The sequence below is a fragment of the Lissotriton vulgaris genome, chromosome 5 (assembly GCF_964263255.1).
Source record: "Lissotriton vulgaris chromosome 5, aLisVul1.2, whole genome shotgun sequence".
NCBI classification, from domain to species: Eukaryota; Metazoa; Chordata; class Amphibia; order Caudata; family Salamandridae; genus Lissotriton; species Lissotriton vulgaris.
This window is the reverse complement of record NC_141693.1, coordinates 939,042,176-939,060,810: the sequence shown is the minus strand read 5'-3', so window position 1 is coordinate 939,060,810 and position 18,635 is coordinate 939,042,176. Positions and strand designations below refer to the sequence as shown.

Here is an 18,635-nt window from a genome sequence, read left to right as displayed (position 1 = left end):
GAAAACTCGAATGCTGGAACATAAGAGCACCTTTAGGTGTAAAAAGTCCAACACAAAACTAACTAGACACTTTGTTGAATTCAACCATTCTCCAGAAGCCTTCTCATGGACAGTGCTTGAGAAACCGCACATTCCACCACATGTGAATGATAAAACTAGGTATCTGTTCATGAAGGAGCAGAGATGGATTTTCAGACTAAGTAGCGACACTAAGGGGTTGAATGACTATTCCAAGGACTTTGTTGTGAGTCGTAAAGGTCTGAATACATTATGTGGACTGATGTTTACTGTAGATCATGACACCTACCAGAAAGGGGGTTATGATTTGGAGGGCCTCGATTTCTGCAAGGCAGGTTTGCCATGATATAGGGCCCCTTTCCTTAATTTCTTTAATTACTGTGCTTTCACTAATGAGGAAAGGCACCACATCCCCCATTCATTCTCCTATTTTGTAAGATATGCAACTAAACAAAGAGTGGGCACCTCTGTTACAACAGTATTGCCCAGAATACTTTTCAAAATAGGTTTGTCAAAAAACTTTATTGTTCTGAACATACTCGTCAAGCTGACGACGATAACATGGCCGATCATGAGGATAATATTATGTATATCTAAACAACTAGAAAGGCCACATGTTCTGCACCTGGGATTTATTTGGAACTACCGTTTACCAATATACCAGATGGCATAATCCTTAAATTCCTCCAAAGGTGCAATAAATTCAATCAACTGACACTCGCTATTTGGTGGAATCCCACCTTCAATTAGATAAGACACATATGCAGCAGTTAACCTACATGCACGGCGCATATGACGTGCTGTTGTAGTTCTAATACATTTTTTGTTTAATTCTTTGTTTAAGAACTACACGTGCGGCGCCGATGATGTCTCTCTGTAGTTTTAGTCAGAGCGCGAGTCATGTGACCAGTTATTTCCATGACGTTTTTAAAGACGCGAAAGGTAATTCCACCTACTATTGGAAAAGACACATATACAGCAGTTGAACTACACACATGGCGCATATGACGAGCTGTTGTAGTTCTAATGAATTTTTCATTTAAGAACTACATGCGCGGCGCCGATGATGTCTCTCTGTAGTTTAAGGCAGAGCGCGAGTCATGTGACTAGTTCTTTCCATGACGTTTTTAAAGACGTGACAGTCGGTGCCTCGGGACCTCCACACACAGTGGTTAAGTCCGAGACACCGACGGAGAGGTAAGAGCCTCTCGATATTTCTTTGCAAAAGGGTCTATTATGTGCCTCGTAGCAGTAGTGACATCATAGTCACATCAGGGCCACATGACTCCCGCCCCACAATGCCCAAACCCGCAAATAACACAAAGACACAAGTGTTAGGTTTGGGAAAAAATTGCTGCAGGTTTATTACATACAACATATGTAATGACAGTGGGTTAACTTACGGGCGATCCTAGGGCAGGCCGCATTCTCGCCACCTGCCCGCCTGTTGAGCCAAACAACACAGTGGTGAACCACCCAACTGTTGCACAATTACCATAATCATACTGACACGCCCATTGTGGGGCGTGACTTGGCAAACCCCCGGTTGCACAGGCCCACAACCGCCCGAAGGACTACTGGGGCGCCGACACGAATTCCTGCACCTCCCATGAGGTTACAGGTTAGGCTCTGAGGTTATGCTCTGGCACCCCTATGTGCCCGCTGACGTCCAGCGTTTGCTCCTCTCTTCTTCCGGATCGCCCAGTAACTCCGCCTGCAACGAAAAAGGAACACATTAAAGCTCCCCCCGGAGCCCCCTCAAGCAGACACTCTGGGTTCGAGGAAGGGCGGGAAAAGAGTGTCCCAACTTTGTATCGCGACGTCCGGAGCGGCAAAGAGGCCTCCCCGAAGGGGCAGAGGTCTGAAGTACGCCAGAAGGCTCCTCCCAGCCGCCCCGGACGTGCATCACCTACCAGCCTCCACCAACCTGGGGAGACTGCCACGGGTGAGAAAACTGCTGAGTCATACAGGGGCGGGACAGCCCTCCGTGACTAGGAGCCCGCCCTCCTTATGGCCACTGCGTGGCCTCGGGCAGGCGCATAGTCACATCAGGGCCACATGACCCCCGCCCCACAATGCCCAAACCCGCAAATAACACAAAGACACAAGTGTTAGGTTTGGGAAAAAATTGCTGCAGGTTTATTACATACAACATATGTAATGACAGTGGGTTAACTTACGGGCGATCCTAGGGCAGGCCGCATTCTCGCCACCTGCCCGCCTGTTGAGCCAAACAACACAGTGGCGAACCACCCAACTGTTGCACAATTACCATAATCATACTGACACGCCCATTGCGGGGCGTGACTTGGCAAACCCCCGGTTGCACAGGCCCACAACCGCCCGAAGGACTACTGGGGCGCCGACACGAATTCCTGCACCTCCCATGAGGTTACAGGTTAGGCTCTGAGGTTATGCTCTGGCACCCCTATGTGCCCGCTGACGTCACCTCTCTTCTTCCGGATCGCCCAGTAACTCCGCCACAGCCCGTGCGGTGGCTCCCGCTGCCGCACGGGCCCCCCACCACTGCTACTGCTCTTTACCTGCAACCTTCACCTAGAATAGCTTCCTTCAGATAGAGGAGGAACAGGACAACGCCCACAGGCGTGGGATGACACCATCTGCCACCAATAACCCTGACCTACAAAATTAGCTCGGCCGAGCTCCTCGTCAGTCCGGGAACAAGAGCAAGCACCAGGTGCGGGGACCCTATCCACCTTGAAGAGACCATGGCTCCTGACATGACCTTACATGCCTGAAGGCAATAAAGGCCCCCCTGCCACTAATCTGTAGGTCCCCCGGGTCCTTTCACCAAATCAGAGAAACCAAAGGGATAGGAGGGGCCCATACTACTGAAATGCCCTTTGCATCATGAAGTAGGCTGTCCAGCACATGCCACTGGAACGCTATCCTAACCCTCACACTGAGCGTCAGAAAACTACACCAAGGTGAAGTAAGAGCTACTGCTGCAACGCCGTCTTCTGCATAATCCTCAAGAAAGTGTGCTTACATGACGCTTGTGCTGCTAACCTCAAAAGAGGACCGGGGAAATGGGGGGCACAATACCTCTATATAACTTGGGCGAGTCCCAGATTATGCTAAATACCGGGTCTACAGGAATTACAGCCGGCATCACCTGCCCTCTTGGGATTTAGGCTGGAAGCGGCTTAGGCCAAGCTACCATTAAGTTAGCTAGTCTGTAAGACGACTTACGACCACCACCAAGTGACAGCTGAGACTGCAACCAAGAACCCCCTAAGCTCCTGACCTGCGCAGAGACTCGCCTGAAGAAACCGACGCCACTCCAACACCCATCGGCATAACCACCCGGGTACAGTCCCTCTACAGCAATAGTGTAGACTATCCCAGGCAAGGGACCAGGAGAGGAGGAGGGCCTCCCCTGCTGATACCCCTCCCTACACATACAAGCGCAGTTCACAACATTCCATTCTAACTGCAGGTTTATGCTTGTGCAACTAAACCCCCAAAGGATACAGAAGTCTACTGCAGAGCGCAAATGCATATATTGGTGGAACTTGCGACGTGGATTTACATGAAAATACCGGAATGCCACGGTGCCAGCCGGAATCACATGCCCCCTGGTCTAGCCTGTAGACTGCAAGTCTATGCTACCACGGGGATAGCTTGTCTTTAAGGTTAACTTAGGACCCCCCTAAGGGATAAGAAAACTGAACCGGGGGGGGGACCAAGGTTGGCGACATCAAGCGTCAGGCCAGCTTCACACTTTGGTAGGGACCTAACCACTCAGGTTCCTTCACGCGGCTGTTCAATGCTGGCCAAGGGGGCCCCTCCAAACAAACCATGATAGAGGCCGTGTGTCCACCCAGAAAAGGAGCCCAACGTGCAAAACCACCACCCCCGAAGAGAAACAAGCATAAGGGGGAGGGGGGGTAAGATACCAGATAGATAGTTCTATATATGGTTTCTAGGGGGCCCACCTCTTATGGATTATTGGCAGTCCAGGCTCAAGCTGTGGGTGCCACAGTTGCTCTACTGACACCTGAATCGAGTGTTACACTGCAGGCTGCAGGCCGCGGGTGGGCTGCCTTCGGATACCCGAGCCTTGGATGAACAGACAGACCACAAGACCATAAAGGAAGGGGAGAAATGACTATTGACATGTGACCTTCCCTACTCCTAGGAAGATTAACCCAAGTACCGGTCCCAGGGGTGGACAGGTAACAGGACTAGCTGTACCTCTTGGTTGATGCCCCAGGAGATGAAATGCACCAGGGGATAAACCCAAAGTTTAGGGCTGGGCCTGGAGCTTGCAAACAATCCTAATTTGGCCCACCACGACTGTCTTCCGTGTAGCTAAACCTAGCCAGACAGTCAGACAAAACCCCAGGTGTGAGGGTCCTACCCAATTGAGCGTCACAGAAGAAAGAACAGCAGCAAAACTGTAATGTGAATGAAATTAAGGTGCCAACACAAAATACCACACAGCCAATAAAGGTTCACATGACATGGCTCGGGGCTTCCCCCATAGCACACAGGATGTGAGAATCTATGCAGTGCCTATTCTACCGTGTTTGAGCGACCAAAATACGTAGAATCCTTGCCAGGTGACTAAGAATTAGCACCTATTGCACACTGATTCCCCACTGTAGAGATTTACATACCTGCTGTTCTGCCCGTCGCAACACTATCTTATTTGGGATAACGATAAGTGGGGTCCCGACACGCTCCCAATGGCCAATCCCCCCCAAATATAAGTATGCGATCCTGTGGTGAAACAAGGCCCTAAATGCCGCACACAACAAGGTCAAGTCTGATGACAGTGACTAAAGGCAGGTCGACCACCACATTCGCAAAAGAGGGGCAGGAGGAAACTAAATTACCTGCTCTAAGAGTAGGACAGGAAGACTGCTGCATTGTTACTGTTCTTCCGAATTAACATGCCCCTGCTCTGGGCTGAAAGGAGCATCGCATGTAGGATAATAACTTCCCCCGGCTCCGGAGGTCCTCCCAAGGAGTACAGATGGGATGCAAGTCTGCCCCCCACAACATGTTAAGCAGCAAGTTACCTTCTCTCTGAGCTTGGGCCACTATTGAAAGCGCGCACTTCACTCTTAAAACACCCCACTACCAGCACATAATATACTCTTGTAGCATGCGTACCAGACCCTTTCCACTTGTAAGGGGCCATAAACTCATCCTGATGTAACTCTGGGAAACAGGTCTGTCCCTAGCTCGACACAGCGGCCCAAGCTGGTGGACTTTAGAATAGGGGTACAGGGTATCCTAATACTCCAGTGACTATACAGGACGCACTGATAGGTAGTGTCTACCCCCACCTGTGGAGTGCAGAGCCCCGTCACCCTACATCTGTAAGAGAAGAACCTCCCAACAAATAAAACCTTTGAGAGAAGGGCTATGGAAAGGAGGAAGGCACTGCACTGAAGGTTTAAGATAGTGATGGAAGCATAGCGGAGCCCCCGCCAAGATTGTAAACCCTCCCTGACCGTCCAGTCATTTCTATACCACAGACAACTTAAAGGAGACACCAGCGACTTCTAGACAAATTATCAATAGAATGGAAATACAGGTACCGTTAATGTCTCCGGACTTAGTGTTACTAGATACCAGAGTGATACACTGGGATGATAAGGGCACAAGAGTATTTTCCTAGCGAAGGTATAATCCATACTTTTGTACATTGCTGCCGTAGGGCACACTTTCCCTACTACAAGAATAAGACTGGCGATAGTCCAGCACCACCACGTAAGTATCACCTCTGAACCGACACCCTGGTGTCGAAACACCCTGCCCTTTTACCCCTCGTGCAATTCTACAAAGGTAGGTATGATCGGGGGCCAGACTAGGGTTTGAGCGGGGGAGCCGTGGAGAGAAGAGCACATTGTAGGATAGATGGCCTAAAGGGCAGTCCTAAAAGATTAACACACACGACCAGGGGTCTGGTCGTTCGCCTTCCAACAAAGGACTGAGAGTAGACTAAATTACAACAATACTCACCGATCGCCACAACCAGTGGCTAACCCAGGGCATAAAATAGCGCGTGCCCGCACGTTTAATCAGGGCAAGGCGTGTTTCCTCAGCTAGGGAAAACAACGTGAATAGGATTATTTCCCTGGAAGTGAGCCAGAGACCCAGGGCCTCGGATGGGTGGGGCGCATAATGTGTAAACCACGCAATCAAAACATGGTGCACTAGGGCGGCTGAGATATGAGGGTGAATGGAGAGCTCCAAGGAGTAAGTCAACTCGCGATGCTGAAGTATACAGCATGGGGCACGTATCTCACATGCATTTCATTTGTTTTAAGCACTACTCATCCAGGGTAGGGAGTCAGAGCACTTAACATCACCCGCACACATTATACCAAAACGAGAACCATACAAGTTGAATCAGTCTACAGGAGATATCACAAGACAAAAGATAACAAGGTGTGGGAAAGGAATGCATCCCTACCAGTAGGCAGTATATTTAAGAGTGTTAGGTATGGCAAAGCACCAACTCTGGACTCCAAACATACCACAGTGGTTGGAATTGGCATAATTAAAAGAATGCATTCCTATCCATGCTGACCCATTTTAGGAGCGTCAGGGAAATGAAAAGGCTGAGGGAAAACATAAGGCTTCAAACCTATAACTTGTACTACAGGATGTTCGGTGTCCTCGCAGAGGCACAAGCCCGGGTCCCAGAATTCCCCGCGTGGGTCCCGGGTAGAAGCATCCCCGGGCAGAGACAGACCCGGGAGAAGACCCCCCCACCCCGCAATGTTCTATCCCGAAGCTCCTGCAGACACGCACCAACCAGGGCCAAAGCTGGCGAGTCAGACACCATGCTGCATTTTTCCAACCCTTAAATATATTCTGGCCTTAAAGCAGCGCCCCTGATATGCAAAGGATCTCTTGTGTGCAAATCACGGGCGCAACGCCAGCAAAATTGACTCGCTGGGACTAGCAGGCTGAAGTGTACACATCGTCATTCGCCGTCACACCAGGAGATTACTGCCTCAACATGTGGAAACCTGGGTATTTGGACAAAGCTGACAAAATCGTGAGGGCATACATCTGCAAGAGGAGCAAGTTATCGCACCACCCTCGGGATGCTTGCCGCGGCAGATTGCAACACCAAGAGGGGAAAGTTCGGGGGGGGGGGTTTGAGTGCCAGCCTTAAAACTTAGATCGCTGGGCAGTGTACACAATGTGAAATCGTGGCCAGAGTGCTGTCCCACGCGGAAATATGCAAAGTATGCATATGCACACGAAAACAACCTAGCGATATGGGCAAGGCGCAACGTATCCACCCGGGCGGGGGGCGAAGAAACAGGGGCCCAGTTGAGCACGACAAACATGGCTTGTGTGTCTGAAAAGTCTACCTTCAAGGCGTTGAATAGCATCCGTTACCAGACTCAGTTTTATGGTAATCATTTAACTGGCACTGGAGTGATGGGAGGGCCTAAAGAACCTCGCTGGAGCTCACATTTGTGATCTGCAGATTATCAAGTGTTTCAGCAGAAACAGTCAACTCCCTGAGCCATCCTGCCTGCTTCGCTAATGCAGAAACCAAGTGATGAAAACGGGCTTAGAAAAAAGGCACTGCATTTCCTTTCTCCGCATCAACTGAAATTAAACAATCACAGGGTTGGATTGGGATTAACAAATCGTCATGGTAGAAACCTGAACTAAATAAAATGAAAATCTGCGAGCCCCCCACGCAATGGGATGACCAATGGGGTACCCGACGCCGCCCTACACGATTTAACTGAAATGCTAAATGATGCTGTGAACATAGGCCGCGGTGGACCGCAAATGCGACCTGGGACCCTAGCGATAGAGGAGAAAAACCTCTCCCGCAATCTATGTTACGAAACCTGGCGCGAACAAATAATGCGATGGCAAAAGACGCACCTCTGCGGGCGGACAAGGTACAACCTAAACGTCTTGATGGCTACGATAGCCGACCTTAAGAGGCAACTCCACCATACTGCGGGCTCACACTTGGACAAAATTATCAAAGGAAAAGCCGGCTTGCAAGCTCCCCGCGAGGAACGAAAAGGAAACATAATGGGGTAAAAACCCGTACACCGTATCCCCTTTAAACCATGCATTCCAAGGAAATGCCCATCAAAATGTCCGAACATTACCCACACGCAGGTATTGAAGAACCGTGCCCCCAAATTCACCGCCCACAGGCGCCATACACGTCTTGCGCCGGACAAAAGAAACAAGCCGCCCCAGAAAATGGCCGCACTGGACGCCATTACCCTTAAGCGCCGGACATCACACCATGGTGTCCCTAAAATGGCCGCACCCGGCCACCATTACACACGTGCACCAGAATAGTAGGAAACAACTGCTAGGGACCAGCACCATCCCCACGCTTGCCCATATATGCATGCACTTTAACAAACCACACTGCGTTATAGAAATCGCGCCGTTCTTTAATCGTTGGGAGACTGACCCAAGTGTGTCAGCACAACAAACCTACAACAGACATGCCGCGAAAGGCCCGAAGATAGCCGCCACCCAACAATGATATGACTGAATAATGGGCTCGGAGTGAATACACTGATGTCGCAGAGTTTGAATGTATCAGTGACGAGTATGTATGCTGGGAAGGCCACGTAATTCGAATATCTAACTGAATTAGCGCCGCGGTCAGAAGCGTATCAAAAGAAACCACAGCAGGCACCGCCGCATTTCGGAGCCGATAGCCCGGGGCTAGAGCAATGGAAATGACCTCATGCCTCTTACAACCACCCCTACGCGCCAAGTCCGGGACAGCAGCAATAACAACAACATGCCGAAATTAATTCTGTATTCCACGGGGCGGTGAGCAGCATAGAACTGGCGATGCCCGCCTGTGACCGCCTCGTACCAAGGTACCCGCGGAGCTGCGCTCAGCACAATGCCACCACCACCCGTGCTCCAGCCGAACACCCGACAACTTGCCCCAAAATTAAGAAGGCCGTGACCCATATGCGCAACACTTACTGCTCCCAGAAGGGCGAAACAGCCCGACGCACCCGCTGCCCTACCTAGGATGCGCTTGAATCCGCTGAGCCGCAACGGGACAATGCCACCGGCAGCAAAGGCCTCAACGCCCACGGGACGGGGCCCAGCAGACTCCTCCGACAACTACTGCACCTGCAAATGACCCCTGCTGCCATCATCCAAAACACACCCCGTTACTCGCGCGCAAACCAGGCACTAAAGAAAGTGCCACGATTCCACAGAGTCAGGCTGAGCAGCAGAGGAGGAGGGAGCCAGTTCGGTCACAGTGGGGCTGCGCCTGCAAACGGCAGAAATCTATCTCCCGCGCCCGGGTGCTGCTCCGTTCGCGCCGCCCTCGCAGACTTCAAACCTCGGGACCTGCTGTTCTCCCGCCGCTGCAGGTAAAGGGAGCGCAATGTATACTGGCGTATCTCACGACAAACAACGCAGGGCAAGACTCACCGCACACGGAAGAAGCCTACAAACACGACGCCAGACCATCGAGGTGCCCCCTTGGGACCTCAGACTGAAAGGGGACCTCCAGCAGCGACAGGAAATAGAGAGTCCCCCGCGAGGACACTACCACGCGTCAAGAGTGTCCCAAAAGAGTGTCCCATCTTTGTATCGCGACGTCCGGAGCGGCAAAGAGGCCTCCCCGAAGGGGCAGAGGTCTGAAGTACGCCAGAAGGCTCCTCCCAGCCGCCCCGGACGTGCATCACCTACCAGCCTCCACCAACCAGGGGAGACTGCCACGGGTGAGAAAACTGCTGAGTCATACAGGGGCGGGACAGCCCTCCGTGACTAGGAGCCCGCCCTCCTTATAGCCACTGCGTGGCCTCGGGCAGGCGCATTTAGCCTGGGGAACATTAATTGCTAATATCAAGACTGTCCAACGCGTAATATAGAGTCTTGCTTAACACTACTCCAGAGAGACTAGGAGTCACGTTACCTTACATACTGGGTGTAGTGCTCTTTATATAAAGGAAGGAAGGATAAATAGGATGCAGATGGCAATAACGAGTCTTCCATGAATGCAGTTTTGAGACGTTTGTGTGAGTCTGAAATTACGAACGAGATGTGTCTCCCCAAAGCTAATATACGCCAACACATTTCCTACAGGAATGTAAATAGTCAAGGTGTATGGACTAGATGCACTTAGCAACCAAGCTTTAAAATTGGTAGGACACTAGAAGCACTGAATGAGTAACTATGCGGGGTATAGAACCTGTGAGAACAATTAGAGTTGAACACCAATACAACACTCTATCAAAGGGAGACTAGAGGGCGATCTGACGTAGCCTTTTTGGAAGTGGAGCGAATACCTTTGGGTCAATATCGTTTTAATTTATTTTACTTGATCCTACGTTACTATGTTATTATGACAATGTTGCTCTTGGAACTATGTCCAGAATAAGAGAGGCCGTTTGGATGGCATGTACACCAGATGAGTAATGGTCCCCTTAACATGGCATATTTTACTTTAATTACAGGGCGGAGTCTCATACACCTGAGTGTGTATTGGGTAAGGTGAGGCAAAACCACATATAGGACAGGTGAGTGGGCCCACCAGTTCTATATATACTTTGGAACCTTTGATGTTGAAAGTAGAATTGAAAAATAAGAGAGCTTTGAAGAGGGGCCGTTTTCGACCATTTATCTTTATTATTATGACATTAGGGTTATTTTTGTTTTTTAGGTGTGCCAAATTCACCATGACTATATGGAGGTAATATGAGAATTGTATATTAATACATTGTAAGGCACATATGCAGTAGCTGAACAAGGTCCTGAAGAAAGCCGTGGTCAGTAACCCATGAGGCTGAAACTAGTCGACCGATTTTTCATTTAAGAAGAGCGGCTTATTTGTTTCTATGCCGCCACTGCAATTGTTTTATCAGGTTTGGGAGAGATACGCAGAATAAAGAATCTTTTCTCCTCCATATCCTTTTTAAATCACACTATCAAATGCACTGCACTTTCTCTTTCTCCATCACACAGTCAGTTGACCCGGTGTATATTTGGATGACATAGGGTACTGACCTGTGTACCATTGATATCTTCTACACCGGTTATAGAGATCCATACAGTTTTTTTGTACCCTATCACTCCCTCTTGCGTCAAGAGTGTTGAGTGTCAAAGGGCAAAAAGATATCCAAATGATGACACTGGCCGCAGGGGGCAGTTGATGGAGATCTGGTTAGTCCGTATTGGTCTCTGGATTGGTCTGAATATAGATCTATCCTAACTAACAGTAGAAGGCACGCTTGACGGAGGCTCTCTTTCTTTTCTTTTGTATATTAGTATGGACCACCAGATTTGTTGTAGATTGACTAGTTGAGTTGGGGATTAAATCTGGTTTCTATGGTCGGTAAACATTCCCTTAGACCCTTGTCCCTAGTGGATGTGTTGTTAATTCATTTTTAACCTCCCATGAGGAATGGCCCTTTTACTTCTGTTGTTACATGGTACGTCTTATTTAGTTTGTAAGCGCTATTTTCTTTAATGAATTTCTCCTACTGCAGGCATGAAATGCTTTCCTGCAACATTCAGCACGCAATGCACGCTTTCACTTTCAAGGCAGCCCGGGACAATGGTGGCCCCGTCTTTGAAATGAAATGGGTCTCGCATTTATGAGAGTTTGAGCTATTGACATTGTAAATGACAATGCCTCTGCCTCTTATTTATGAGTTAATTATCGAGACAGATAAATAAAAGGCATTGTCATTCTCAATGCCAATAGCTTAAACTTCCTCAATTGCGAGACCTATTATATGCATTGCAAATGCTTTTTTATTCTTGTGGTGAGGGCAAAACAGACAATGGAAGGGAGGAGGCAACATCGATAATGGGAAGGGAAGGGTGTTAGGGAAAAGGCTACACAGACCCTGGGAGGGTGGGGTTGGGAGAGAAGAACAACTCAGACAACGAGGGTGAGGGTGGGAAGAGAAAAATAAGCGTGCCTTATGTTACATCGGAGTGATGTAAATTAGAGAAATAAAAAGTGCCAACTCAAGTGAGGAACGAAAAAGTTATTAACACTGTAATCAAATTGCAACTGTGCAATAATGTGAAAAATCCTTCTCCATCATGGAGTGGTAAGCACTTGGGGGAGGAAGGGGTCAGAGCTACTATGCCAGGTCAAAGCATGGATGGAGAATAGGACTACTTGCATTGTGGCTTACACTTTAGGGGTACATGAGTTTGAGTCGATAAACACAGACTGGGAGATGAAGCTCCAATGATTACTGGATTAATGTTATCATGCATTATTTTTATCACTCAGAAGAGGCGGCTTGGTGGACCACCATCATCATTCCTGGGGGAAAAAATAGCTAAAAGTGGCCAGCGCTAGCCTCCTCACAGTGCTTTTTCTTGGTTTCTTATGTCAGGGTGGGGGCAGCACAGACAACAAGAGGATGGAGATGGAATGGAAGAGGCAACACAGACAACTGGATGGTGTGGAAGAGAGGGAAGTAGTAACACAGACAACGGGAGAGGCCAGGGAGGAAGCAACATGGACAGGATGGGTTGGGGTGCGAGGGTAGAAGTAACATAGAAAATGTTGGCTGGGAGTTAATGTTAATGTTTTTGGTACTTATATAGCGCTAACTGTTACCCGAAGGTGTCCTGGCACTGTGTGAAGGCCTACTGCGGCCTAAAAACGTGTGTAAATTTAATCAGATCAGTTAGAAAACAACCATGTTTTCAGTGCTTTCCTGAAGGCCAACAGATTGGTCAAATTTCTCAAGGCTGGTGAAAGAGCATTCCATGATTTGGCTGTATTAGCTATAAAGCTTCTGCTGCCCCAATTGGCTTTTTTTTAACCCAAGAAACATTCACGAGTTTTGCGTCCGATGACCGCAGTGCTCTTTTTGGTATATACCAACGGAATCTGTGTTTTAAGAATTCGGGTCCGGTTCCCTGGAGGGCTTTAACACCTTCGCTGCTAAGGCAATTCCCCTCCTGTGCTGGAAATTGCTATTTTCATTGTTTTATGACGAGCTGGGCTCGTCATCAGCACACGACCACTGTGCACCATGACGAGCCCAGCTCGTCATCAGCATCGAAAGGGTTAAAAACCAGACAAAGAGACTTAAATTGGCTCCGTTTCCAGACTGGCAGCCAATTAAGGTTTTTTTTATTTTGGCTGAGATTGACTGATACTTTGGTGTGTTAGTCCGGAGTCTGGCCGCTGCGTTCTGCAGAATCTGTAGTTTAATCATCGATCCTTTATGGATCGTAAGATAAAGGCTGTTGGAATAATCTAATCTGGACATTATTAGTGCCGTGAAAACTGTCTGTTGTGCGTCTTCTGGAAGAAGTGGCATTATTTTTTTACAAGATTTAAGGATATAGGATGTTGATGAAGCCACTGTATTTACCTGGTCCCTAAAACTTAATTTATCGACTATCCATACTCCGAGATTCTTCACTTCCCTGCTAGGAGTGGGTAGGGGACCCAAAGCCTCTGGCCAACATTCAGGAGTCCGTTTTGCCAGAGTTGAGTTCCAGGCAATTTTGGGCCATCCATTCCCCCACGGCTTTCATGCATTCCTGTAACCTTGAAGCGGTTTCATGAATATCTTCTGGTAGTAAAGACACCACAATTTGGGTATCATCCGCATAGGAAGTCAAAGTGAAAGCAAAGGATTCAATTAGGGGTGCCAGCGACGGCACATACAAATTGAAAAGTGTTGGGCTCAGTGACAACCCTTGTGGCACACGACAGGGTAGAGGGACAGATTCAGCTTCAAATTCATCCAGGGCCACCGTTTGCATTCTATCAGAGAGAAAAAAATTTAAGAAGATTCCAGGCAATGCTCTTGACTCCTATCTCCTCCAATCGGTCCATCAGCAAAGCATGATGAACCGTATCAAAGGCTGAAGATAAGTCTAACATGATCAGTACGGCCTTTCGCCCTGGGTCCAGAATAGTCCTGATCTCTTCTGTGGACTTAAGGAGCGCCTGTTCCGTATTATGGCCCTCTCTAAACCCATACTGAGTTTGGTTAAGGGCCTTGAGCATTCATATTTCTTTCCATGATTTTTGCTGGGAGTGGTAATCTGGATATTGGTCTAAAATTGTTTGGATCATTAGTGGCCAGACTGGGTTTTTTCAGTAGGGGCAAAATTGATGCATGTTTCCAGTGTTTTGGGAAGTATCCTTCTAAATACATTGTATTGATAATGGAAGTCAGTTTCCGTGAAACTGGCTCTGCCGCTAGTTTTACTACCAAACTCGGACATGGATCATAGGGGGAGCTTGACTTCACTTTCTCTAATAGACTGTAGGTGTCTGATTCTGTTAGAAAGGTAAAAGTGTCTAATCGTGGGGCGTTGAGATTTGTTTTCTTTTGATCTGTTGTCAGAGGAGGGCAGAAGAAATACGGTCAAGGAGGTTTGGGGTAAGAAGCAAAAAGATCAGGGAAAAAGAAAAAAAGCTGGTATGTCAATCACAACACCAGCAGCAGAGGGACACCACCAAGATGAAGCAATAAGAACATGTTCCATGCTCCAGAATTAAGCTGACAATTCTAGCCAAATCAGAAGAAAGCAAATAAGAGTGAAAATAAAGCCAAGAAATGGGCTGGATCCAAGCCCGTTCTAGTAAAGCATATCTCTCTCAAGCAAGAGCAGTCGAAGGCAAAACTTTAAAATGTGGTGCTTGGGGGCCACTGGATTAACTTCATACATTTTTATGCAGTTATTTAGTAACTTTATAAAGCACCGTCCTCCACTTCAGAAAGATGTGTGCCACCGTTCGGTCAATACATGTGAACAAATATGAAACTAACAATATTACAAGTTTTTTTGTTTTTTTAAATGAACACATTTCTGCAAATTAGGCTGATGCTGGTAGATTAATGATAAGGGTGAGACTGGGTCAAAAAAATAGTACGCACCCAAATAAAAAAGTTAAAACTGGCCTATCTGGCCATAAAACCAGCGTCATCAACTGCCAAAACCCCCAAAAAACAGCCCACACGTTAACCCATCAGACCAGTCCATCGAGCACTACCTGATTGCCCTATAGTCCAGTTCTACCCTCTTAATGACTCATTCAGCTTGATATGTTACGCTTATTCCTACAGTCGTGGAGTGATTTAGGCATGCTCATTGGCGAATTAGTCATGTGATACTAACACAATTAGTATACAGTGAGTAAGGGTGGTTGTCTCATAACTAATCGGCACACCTTGCTTTTGCTCATATCTCTATGACATTTGCATTCTATAAAAAGGCTATTTGCAATCCAAAGAACCTTTACACGTGCTGTATCTGATATTTCAATGATCATAGGTGGGGAAGTCGTGGAAGCCAAAACCTGGTTCTATCTTGTCACTGAGAACAATTGAAAGACGACCCCCAAAGAACAGATAACTCCTTTTTTTGCAGCTCTGTGCCTGAAAGAGCGAAAATCATCTTGGAAAAAGACAGAGCGCTGATGTGACAGTAGGAGCATGAATTACACCTGCAATGCACATGTCTTCTTCATTGCAGTTTACATTATACACAAAACAAGAAAAGATTGCATTGTTCCGCAATTTCCTTCATTTAAGTTGTTCTATTAGGGTACAAGACAATCTACTTTTTTTATTCCATTTAGTTTTGGGGTGCTTGGATTTCTAGAGTACCTTATAATAATATCGCAGATAAACTTTTGTAATTATATCACATCCAGTTTATCCAATTTGTTTCTAGGCAGATTTTTCAGGCAGTGCTAGGTCGATCGTGTTTGATTTTATACTTTACAAGTCAATTTCATTAAGGACATGAAATAAAGTATGCTAGATTAGCTCTGGAAGTCTATCACTAAGTAGCTGCATTTCCTATAACATTAGAGGCAGGAGAAAATTACTCCAGAGGCTGAATTTCAGACTGCACAAGCAAACATCCTAAACTGAAATCCTGGCTTCCACATTAGGCCAAATTGTGTAACAATGGCAAATAGTTTTACATCAACATCCTTCATTATCCTTAATGAGTCAAAAATATCTATTACATATACAGTAAAATAGAGAGTAATCAGGGCACAAGTCCTACAAAAAGGAGTGGGAGGACTAACCTAGTTAGGCAGTATGCAAGTGACATCACAACACGTGACATCATGACGCATGACATCACAGCACATGACATTACATGTGGCCTCCCACGAATTGACATCATAGGAAGTGGCATCACAAGCCACAACTTAAATATGTAGGTGTGATGTAAAGTGCTCTGACAATCTACTTTGGGATGAGTAGCGCTATACAAGAAAAAATAGTGGCACTTAAATTATTTCAATGCTCCCTCGGGGGTACTAAACACTATATAAATTACATTTATGTTGTGTAATTACTGGGAGAGACCAACACATCTGACATTCTTACAGTGCATGCATAACTAGTAAACAGAGCCTGAACAAAGTGAAAAGCTGCCTCTCCTAAGTATGTGTGAAGTGATAAAGGTGTGAGCCTTTGTTTCCCCTCTGCATTTGCTTCTAGTTGCGATGCTCCCGATTGCTCCCAGCCAGGAGACTCGAACAAAAAGAAGTCCGAGGAACCTCAAATTCGCCCTTTGTTATGGGCCCAGTAGGAGTCTAAATTAGAAAGGCACGTCCCCGCCTGCACGTTGTTATTTGTTGCAGATGGAAAGCAGACAACCTGAAGGTGCTGCTGAAAGTGTCCCAGTGTTTGGAAATTACACCGGGACAAATTCAGCATATATTTCAGTGGGGCCCAACTTCTTGACAGGGTGGACGTAGTTCACCCTGTGAAAATAGGAGGTGGACGCCGTCCACCCGCGTGTACCCACAACTCGTGCCCTGAGAGTAATGTAGTAAACTGAAACGAGTGTCAAGTACAAGCAACTTATTTGACAAATCTTGTCCTAGATAATCTTTTGAGTGATTCGCATGATGGGTCTTTCGCAAGCTTGGTTCTTGCCCCCTTAACAATTGAAATGTGTAGTTGTCTGTGTTCATCTTTAAAAGAGTCCAAATTAAATGTGCAAAGATAAAAGGCCATTTAGGGTATTTACTAAACAAAATGCAATGTGAACAAATACAAAGAGTATAAAAATAATACAGAAACACACATTGGTATGGCAGAAAGGTACACCTAGTGAAATGGTTACACACCATTATATTTCAAAATGGCACCTAACAGGATACAGGCAGATCTGAAAGGTATTGGATTCTGGATTTAAATTGGCTTTTATTTAGCCATCTCTTTTCTAGTGAAAAAATTTCGGGGGGGGGGGGGGGGTGAACCTTTAATCAGTAGGCAGAGTGGAGCTGCAGGGGCCCTTAGAAGGTGTAAACAACTGCAAGGCCTAATTAACATTCAAATGGTCTTTTAAAGACCTGTGAAACGTTCGGGTGCGGCTATGTGTGTGCCCGGGATCTCTCTCATCCCGGGCTGCCATACACGAGGGGGGTGGGGGGTCTGAAGCCCGGTGAGTCCAATTGGTGGTGCGCGCCTGCAGTGAAATGCTCGCATTTGCATTTGATAAACTGTCTCTGGCCTCTCACCTGCTACTTTGTTTAATCCTTGGTTGCTTACAAGAAAAAAAATGTCAGGAAGGAACTTACAAATATTTCGCAGTTCACAAGTCTGCCACGTAGCACTATAACATATACAAAATCAGCCGTTCCTGGCTTTTCAGCCAACAGCACATTGCAATGAGGTGCTTATAGTTGTGCTTTTGTCAATATGGGCTCAAAACCCCAGCTGGTTGAGTGCTACAGGTCAAAATGCCAAATGTTCTTAAAATGCAATACATGACATGGAGACAGTACCGTCTCTAGAGGTGAATTTTAGGAGGTGGGCCACAGATCAAACTAGCAGGCAATCTACAAAGGATAATTGTAATTACTGCTGTGGTCACATGTAGTTTGTTTATCCTACGGGCCCGGCCCCCCTGCTGGCGTCCTGTAGAGAACCTTTGCACTCCTCTTCGTTTCACACTCAGCGTAGCTATTCATCTTTCCTCTCCACGTCTTCCAAAAACGATATTCGCCATGGTTCGGGCACTAATAATCTAATTTTAGTACGGGCTGCCCCGGTTGTTTATCATGTATTGCTTCTTTCAATAAACAGAATCCATCGAACACACTTTCTAGGAAGATATACGTGTCACACGCACTGCTCAGACACGACGAGGCTGCTGAAGGAGAGGGTAGGGGGGGTGGACTCTAAACCCTTACCCTGTAAATTTTCCTCCTGCGACATTGGCCCCTCGGTTTGCGACATGCTGCTGTCCCGTCTCGAGCTCTCTCCTTCGGCTGCTTGTCCTGCTGCTCCTAGCACGACTTCTAAGTTCTTTTTGTGTGTGTCTGTTAACAAAGCTGCCTCTGTTGTTGTTATTGTCTGCACTGCAATTTACTGCTAAAATGACGCGTGTCCAGGCTGTGACTTGATTGGCTCTTCATGGATTCCGCCTACCCGTGATGCGAAAACAGACGAGCGCAGCATGGCGGATCTGGGCAGTTCAAAGGAAAAAATGGACCGGATTTCTTGATGTTTGTGACCCGGAGGATAATGGGGGCGTTATACATCAATATATGTCCAATAATAAAAGATGACGGAAAATTGTATGGCCGCAACTCTCAAGTCTTCATAGTGTTGAACTTCGGACAGATCTATTCACAG

The 18,635-nt window shown here is 47.1% G+C and overlaps 1 protein-coding gene across 1 annotated transcript in view; it reads right to left on the bottom strand.

Annotated features, from left to right (window-relative positions):
* The window catches only part of BNIP3 (BCL2 interacting protein 3), a 111,975-nt gene extending 93,595 nt beyond the window's left edge, over positions 1-18,380 (bottom strand). The window contains exon 1 of the mRNA XM_086922543.1: positions 18,191-18,380. Within this exon, the coding sequence (XP_086778669.1) occupies positions 18,191-18,236 (46 nt within the window). The 5' untranslated portion in view covers positions 18,237-18,380. The remainder of the gene's footprint in view (positions 1-18,190) is intronic.
* Positions 18,381-18,635: the final 255 nt, after the last annotated feature.